The sequence below is a fragment of the Durio zibethinus genome, chromosome 24 (assembly GCF_047325235.1).
Source record: "Durio zibethinus cultivar Kanyao isolate XHJ-2024 chromosome 24, ASM4732523v1, whole genome shotgun sequence".
NCBI lineage: Eukaryota > Viridiplantae > Streptophyta > Magnoliopsida > Malvales > Malvaceae > Durio > Durio zibethinus.
Genome location: NC_143185.1, coordinates 9,299,539 through 9,307,598, shown reverse-complemented (window position 1 = coordinate 9,307,598; position 8,060 = coordinate 9,299,539). Strand labels below are relative to the sequence as shown.

Below are 8,060 nucleotides of genomic sequence, written 5' to 3'. Positions count from 1 at the left end.
TCAAACATTAAAATCAAATTCAAAGGACATCTTATGACTTTTGATCATGTTTTCATCATGCTTCCATAGTAAATCAACCATAAACATCCAAAAGCTCATCAAGAAATCAAGAATTTCTTACTTATTTTTAAATCACCCTTTAATCAAACACTTAGAAATCTACTAAAATGAAAATTACCGAACAAGCTTATTCATCAAAAACTCATAAAAAAAAACTAAGAAACCTTCATTTTTATAGTAGAACTTTTATCGAACACATGAAATCTCCTAAAATGATAATAGCCAAACAAGCATTTTATTCATCATAAAAGTAGCCAAACACTAAATCCAACCACAAAAATGGAATCATCATACACAAAACTAACATAAACCCATTCAAGTTACAAACCAAAGCATAAAGGATACTAAAAGAGAGAAGAGGAAGCTTTGGCCAATCAAGGAAACTTCATGGTTGAAAATTTCTCTTGATGAGGGATTGTTGTTTTATGGTTCCATTTTATCTTATAACCCTATCATTAGATTGATAAGATGAGATGATGAATCAACCAAAGATTTCAAGAAAAAACAGCTATGGAAAAGTTGATTTCCTTTAAGAACAGATCAATAAATGGAATGAACAAAATGAAATGAAGATGGAAATGATATGGAAAATGAAAGAAAGAGTAAGAAAATTACTAACTTCTATGCTTTCTCCTTAGGATTTTTTTAAGCTTTCCTAAAGATTATATTTTGTTTTTTTTTTTCATTTTTTTAGGTAATTACTATTACTTTCATTGCTACCAAAAATCCTTTTCCCAGCCCTAGAAAATGATCCATTTAAAGGCCAAACCTCATTTTAGTAGCCATTGAATCAAATTCAATCTAAGGGTTATAATCCTTTTGTTTGTTTCTTTCAACTTGGTACTAAGCCTTGTAATATAGGCCATAGGATCACTCAACTTTGAAATCTAATGGCTTTGAAAAATTACAGCACATTACATGGCTGCTAGTGTAGTTATCCTAATATAAGAAGACTATTTTACTCCTATTAATGTCTTTAAGCCTTTTTCATGATTTTTCTAAAATCTTATGATCCAATATTTATTCTCATGATTTTAAGGCACAAAAAATTCATAAAATAATATTTAATTATATCTACAGCTTTTTGTGAAAAATTGACCTCAAAAAGGTTAAATTACAAAAATAGTCTTAAAGGGTATTTTGATAATTTTAATCTTTTCGAGGTGTAATCAAGGTTTTCAAAGTATCAAAAATTAAAAAATAATATCAAAACATGAAATGGAGCTATTCGCAAAAAACCAACCTTGAAAAGGTCAAATTATGAAAATACTCCTAAAATGTATTTTGGTAATTTCAAATTTTCCAAGGTGAAATCATGATTTTTAATAGATCAAAATTCATTACATAATATCAAAGCATGATTTGAAGCTTTCCATGAAAAATAGACCTTGAGAAAGTAAAATTACGAAATACTCGTAAATGGTATTTTGGTAATTTTATTCATCTCGATGTGCAATCATGGTTTCCAGTGCATCAAAATCATAATTTTATTAATCCCAAGCCTTAATAATCCTATTCAGTTATGAATTTCAAGGGTTGACCCAAGTTTAACTAAGTTTGACCTTATTTGATTATGTTTGACCAAGTTTGATTATGAGACATTCGGGTCATTTTAATCCAAAATTTAGTTTTAAAAATTCATCAATCTTAAGGTAGTGTTGGACATGAACTAGGCCTGATTTTAAAAGGATCACAATTAACTAGAACGTGCCTAGATAAAATTAGGTGCCTAAACTATTCAATTAACTGGGATGATTTTAAGAATATGGACTTTAGGCTTGCAATTCATAATTTACTTTTTCAAGTTGGTTGGCTAGGACTAGCAAATATTAAAGAAACACGGAACAATCCTTAGTTAGTTTTGCAATTTTACTCTAGCAAAATGTTGAAAAGAAGTGAATCATATTATGGTATTAGTAATTGGAAGCTGCAAACTTGTATACATTTTTTATGCCAAAGAGCACGACATTTCTCTTAGTGACCTAGGCAAGATTATTGGGTGTTCAAATGTTGCTGGGCAATTTTCTATTCTTGAAAATATTTGTTCCACTATTGCTGGGAGAAAATACTTTGGTCTAGATTGAAGTCATGATAAGCATGTTTAAACTACTTCACTTAAATCAATAGAGTATAGGTTTTTACAGCACTTCATAGCATCTATTATCTAGTGTAGAAATGGAACTTTTAACTTGTAACAAGGGAAAATTTATGGCTATTACATTGTGTTACTACTAGGCTACCCATAAATTTGTCTGGGTATATACTGAATAGAATGAAAGGCATTCTCAAGTCAATAGTGGATGATGTTGCAAAGAATCCTCTTACAAAGAAACAAATGCCATTTACCTTATGTCACCATCATTGCCATTATTTCTAAATAAGCCATTAGATTGAATCCCAAATATGGCCTAAAACTCATAAGAAAGAAGTATAAAATGATAGCTATTAACAAAACGGGTTACAAGGCAATGGATGGTAAATGGGTGAAGAGCAACAAAGAAGCTCCTAGCCAAAAGAAGTAGAAATAGAGGAAAAGGAAGCTCCACAAGAGGGATACTAGAGTGAATATCATACCCCATAGCGGCTTAACCAAGTAACAGAAGAACCTACCAATAACATTTTGCTAAACCTGCAGAATAAATTGAACTTGAAGTTTGATGAATATGGTAGTAAGGTAAGACAATTAGAGGCAAGGTTGTGTGCTTTTAAGTCCACCATGGTAGCTAGATTTGATAAAATTGATTGTATATTAGAACAATTGCAAGACAAAGCAGCTACATTTTTGAGTCAGTCGAGATCCCCTAGGGTTTCACAAAAATCCATGGCTATACGTGGTCCTTGTCCACCCCGTCACACACTCCCTATTCTTGAGCCTACATCAAACTCTAAACCATAGTTCATTTTAAGATTTTTGAAATTTTGCATTTTAATTATATGGTCTATATCAAGGATGCTCGTATTTGAATATTCGGAACATAATTTATATAAACCTTATCATTTTAGTCAAATATAATTTTCTATGTTCTGTTGGTTGCTTCACTCCCTTCATTTTTAATATTTACAATCAAATGATGTGTTAATATGTTGATATCTTTGTGTTGAGCTTGATTAATTCAAAAAACCTCAAATTCGAGTTCAAACACCCATGAAAAAAGCCCAAACAATCAAATCGGTTGTTAGCAAGGCATTCAAATGCCCATGAAGGAATGAAACAGAAGCTACAAGTCAACAGGGAATTCGAAAGCCATATATAAGACATTCGAATGCCATGACGGAAAATGAAATAAAAGGTATAAGTTTACAATGCATTCGAATGCCCATGAAATAAAATGAAACAGAAGTTACAAGTTTGCAAGGCATTCGAATGCGAAGGTTAGAGGCATAGGTTTCGAGGATTTTGATTTGGGTGACAGGAAAAGCATCTACGTTGGTCTAGTCTTGGTGAGTACGAAGGTTAAAGGCTCAATGTTCAAATTTATCATTTATTTTTTAATTGGTACAATTTTTTTTTTTTTTATTTGGTTAAAACTCGTAAGACTTACAGGTGTGAGTGGACTTAACTTGAGTCTTGAATATGATGTTTTAGGCTTGAATTCATTTCAAAATATTTTATATTATTAAATGATAGATTTTAATTAAAATTTAATTTTAATATGTATTTAAAAATTTAAAAATATTTTTATGGTGATTCAAATTTAGGTTAGGATTTAGAGGTGTCAATCAGGTTTAGTTCAACTTGATCCTATTTTGGACACCTCTAATTAAAAGCTAATGGTGAAAGAATGTTGATAAAAAAAAATAGAGTGTTTTTTTTAACTTTTTGTTAGTTTTGAATCAAATCAGAAAGTGTAATGCTAAAATTTTACATATTCAGAAATGAGATATAAATTTGAACCTTATCTTTATTCTTTTTTTGATTTATGAAATTGGAAGAAAGTATATCATATGATCTACAACAAATGCTTTTTGCTACATAAATATTTATAACACCAAGGTTTGGTTTGTTTCACGTAAAACTGACTTTCAAAAGATAATTTCTACGTTTTATTCTTTTAATTTAGTAAAAAATTATATAATAAATAAAAAATAACTTGATAGTCAACAAGAAATGAGACCAAAAACCCTAAAATATTACTATTTTAAATTATTAATATTATACTATTACTAAATTTAATAATAATATGAAATCGTTTTTAATATTTTAAGAATAAATATTTTAAAAGTTAATTTTTTTTTGAGATTTTAAAAGTTATGTTAATAGTACTATTTGAAATCAAATCCATTCATTCAAATGACATAAAATTTTAACTTTATAAAAATATAACTTTTTGAAAACAAAATTGAAAACTGATTTTTTTTTTTTTGGAACCTAATAAGAAAAGTAATTTGCAATTTCATGCTGAATAACAAGAAAACAAAATTAAAAAAAAAAAAAAAGGAAAGCATGCCCTGTTTGGACATATTTATTGCATCACCCTCTTTTTTTTTTTTCCTAAGTCCTAATATAAGGCAAACATGTGTTTAATTTTGTTCTTAAATCACTTAAAAATCAAAGTTTAATTATAAAATTCAATCAATGACAAAATTGAATATTAAACTAGAAGATAATGAAATATTTAATCTTAATCTCAAAATGTAATAATTGATTTGAAAATATTTAAATTAATTAATCTCAATTTGCCTACGGACATGGTGTCTCTGCATTCATTGGAAATTGTAGGGTGTCGTCACTTGTCACCCTTTGCTCAAACACACGAGAGAGTTGGTGAAGAGAAAAAGGAGATATTCTTTTGTTTGCCCGTCAATATAGAGATATATATCACATATTCAGCGTATTCAACTTATAAATAACTGATCAGTCAATTATGGATAACGTAGGGTGTGACAATCCCGAGAACGGAATCACCTTATAGAACATAGTTTTAGAATATTAATCTATTTATTTATTTATATCATATAAAATATTAATAATTTATATATTTATGTTATATTTTATATGAAAATTATATATTATAATTTATATTAATATAAAAAATATAAAGTTTTTTTATTTTTATTAAATTTATATATAATTTTTATTAAAATTTTAAATCGTATTTTTTTTATATTTTTTTGTATTATATTATTATATCATATTTTAAATTCTCAAATTTACTACCAAACAAATCTTATAGATTGTTTAATTTGATCATCAATATGCCGTCCCACCTTAAAACTGTTAAGCTTTCACTGTGAATAAAAGTAGTAAGTGTTCAACATGATTATCATGTATAGAGTGTAAGTGGTGGACGCAAATGGTCACAAGGAAAATTTTTTTTTGACACTTTAAAAAATTAGAAAATAAAAAAATAAACTTTTTAAACACTCCAAAAAAAATTTTAAATATCATTTTTTATTGATAAAATTAATAAATTTATTAATAAAATAAATTTATATATTATAAGTGAATATCATTAAAAAAATTATGAATCCATTGCCATAATAGTATTAGTACTATATATGTTGGACGTAGAGGTTTGAGGAGAGGAGGCGGGCGGGATCTGATTCAAAAATCAAAACGCAAAATGGGAGAGATGGCCCCAATTGGCGTCGGAGAAAGGGACGAGAGAAAGTTTCAGTCAAACATAAGCAGTGTCAAACTTTGAGAAAGCAAAAACAAAAAAGAAACGCAAAAGTAAAGTAGTACGTGCCAGAAAAGGTTTACCCGGTCTCACGCCTCTCTCTCTAATAAAATACCAGTTTGCGCCTCCCTCCCTTTTCTAGTTTCTGGTCTACATTTCAATTTTATTAGTAGTAGACTAGTAGTATATAAGTTATACAATTCCAATTCAGCCATGTAATGCATTGCAATTTACATATATATATATATATATGGCAATTTACATATATATATATATAAAGCCAGCCGGCCAGCCACTCACGGTCGCCTCGTCATTTTATTACAAGTCTTAGTTTCCCATCGATTATTCTGACGCCAACAACCAACATTACAATCTCAAACACCGGCTTAATCGTGCTCCACATATATTCCTCCAGCAAAAAGAAACAAAAAATCGACCCTTTTGAGTTTGCTGCGTTTCTTTCTGCAATCACCCTGTGAATCAGGGGAAAGATTATGATATATATATATATATGAGCTAAAAATGGGTATCAAGCTTTTAAATCGACATACAATTCCTTGGTGCTTGCACTTGTTGGGCCACCATATCTCGTGCCTCCACCTCCAGCCTGAACCCGTTGGTACAGTCAAGGTAATGAACACTGACGGGCTTGTCAAGATCTATGACCGTCCCATCCATGTTTCAGAGCTCATGACCGAGTTCCCTAAGCACATGGTTTGCCGTTCTGATTCGTTTTACATAGGCCAGAAGATCCCAGCTCTCTCCAAAGACGACAAGCTCCAGCTTGGCCACAACTACTTTCTTCTTCCTAAACAATTTTTCCAGTCAGTTTTATCATTCGTTACCATTGCTTCCTTTGCCAACGCTCGATCTCCACAGTCTCCGCTTCCATGTTCATCTGTTCAGGAATCAAGAAATGCGATGTTGAAGAAGGCCTCCGCTTGCCAACCTTTCCACATTCAAAAGAGTTCATCCGGGTGTTTAAGAATACGCGTTTCTGATGAATTTATTTGGCAGTTGATGGAAGAAGGTGGAATGAAAGAGGATGTTGATGAAAGTTGGAGTAAAGTATGCACCACCCCTCAGTTGCAGAAGCAATACTCACAGCTTGTTTGTTCACGCCATTGGAAACCCAAGCTGGAGACAATTAAGGAGATGGAGAAGAGGAAGATTTCGTCTTTCGGGATGAAGAGGAAGAAGAAATCACAGTTGAAGAACAGCTTAAAGACTCATAGATCATCTGAACACCACGTTGATGTAATTACTTGTGCCAAACCCAAGATTAAGATTAAATCATCAAGAAAATGATGAAAACCATTTTTGTTTTTTAAGATTCATGATTTAATAAAAGAAATTTAGAAATAGAAAATGAATTAAACCATCCCAAATTGCTATATTTAATCATCTCATATTCTTAATATATATCTAGAAGAAATTTTGTTGAGTTTTTTGTCAGGTGAAATTAATGGACTGCATAAATTTTAGAAAGGGTTAAGGGAAAGCTGCTACCATCCATGGTGATCGATGGTCAATTTAGTTTTGCCATCTGAATTGATTTTCTCTTTTATTTTTTAAAGATCTTTTTCAGGTAAAATTTAAGACTCGTGCATTATAAATTGAAAATATAGTAAGGCAAAATAGTGAAATAACCGGTGGCCTGCTTTGATTTGATGTCATTCACTGCGAATATTATGCAGCCTGGATTTCTTTTAAAATGTAATCTGATATAGTTGCGTGTTGAATGCTGATTTCAGATTTGTAATTGGGTTGGCAGCGTTGAACTCTATCCTGTTGGGTCTTCGCAGATGCCGAAGAGTAGCTGAGCTGGCAAGCATGCGTACTTTGTTAGAGAATCGAGAGAATCTAATATTCCAATGCAACTTAGTTTATGCATGACCTATAAAATGACAAACTAGCAGTCAAACTAAGTCAGGTTTTTTTTTAATACTAAAAGAATCCAGTCAGCTTTCAGAATCCTTCTTTCTGCCAATGCAATTATATATTCATGGCTGATGCTTAACGGGGCGCCGTCACCACCTCTCTAGTCTCTGCATTGTGAACTTTTTTCATATCTAAAAGAAATAGTATAATTCCATAATTAAAAATAGTATAATATTTATCCAAAAATAGAAGTAGTAATGAAATAACTATTATTATTTTGGAATATTTATTTATAAAATCCTTTCATAAAGAATATATTAATTAATAAAAAAATAAATTGAAATTTGGAATCATTTATTTACAATCAGTTACAGTCAATCATTGCAATACCTTATGAAACACAAATTGCATTTTTTTAATTTTTAAATTACATTTTTTTTCAAACGCTTGTATTCGATATTTTTATCATGTAAAATAACTATAAAAATTAACAATAAT

General features: G+C 30.2%; 1 protein-coding gene across 1 annotated transcript; it reads left to right on the top strand.

Moving 5' to 3' along the window:
- The first annotated feature begins 5,796 nt into the window (after positions 1 to 5,796).
- LOC111316066 (uncharacterized) lies at positions 5,797 to 7,697 on the top strand. Its single transcript, XM_022918082.2, has 2 exons — positions 5,797 to 6,938; positions 7,436 to 7,697. Exons 1-2 carry the CDS (start codon positions 6,204 to 6,206, stop codon positions 7,502 to 7,504), a joined length of 804 nt encoding a protein of 267 aa, XP_022773817.1. The 5' UTR covers positions 5,797 to 6,203; the 3' UTR covers positions 7,505 to 7,697.
- The last annotated feature ends 363 nt before the right edge of the window (positions 7,698 to 8,060 follow it).

Bases quoted from the DNA above. Each gene is read 5' to 3' on its own strand.
- LOC111316066 (XM_022918082.2), top strand. From the start codon at position 6,204: ATGGGTATCAAGCTTTTAAATCGACATACAATTCCTTGGTGCTTGCAC. The intron at 6,939-7,435 runs GTAATTACTTGT...TGCTGATTTCAG, and splicing joins CATCTGAACACCACGTTGAT to ATTTGTAATTGGGTTGGCAG.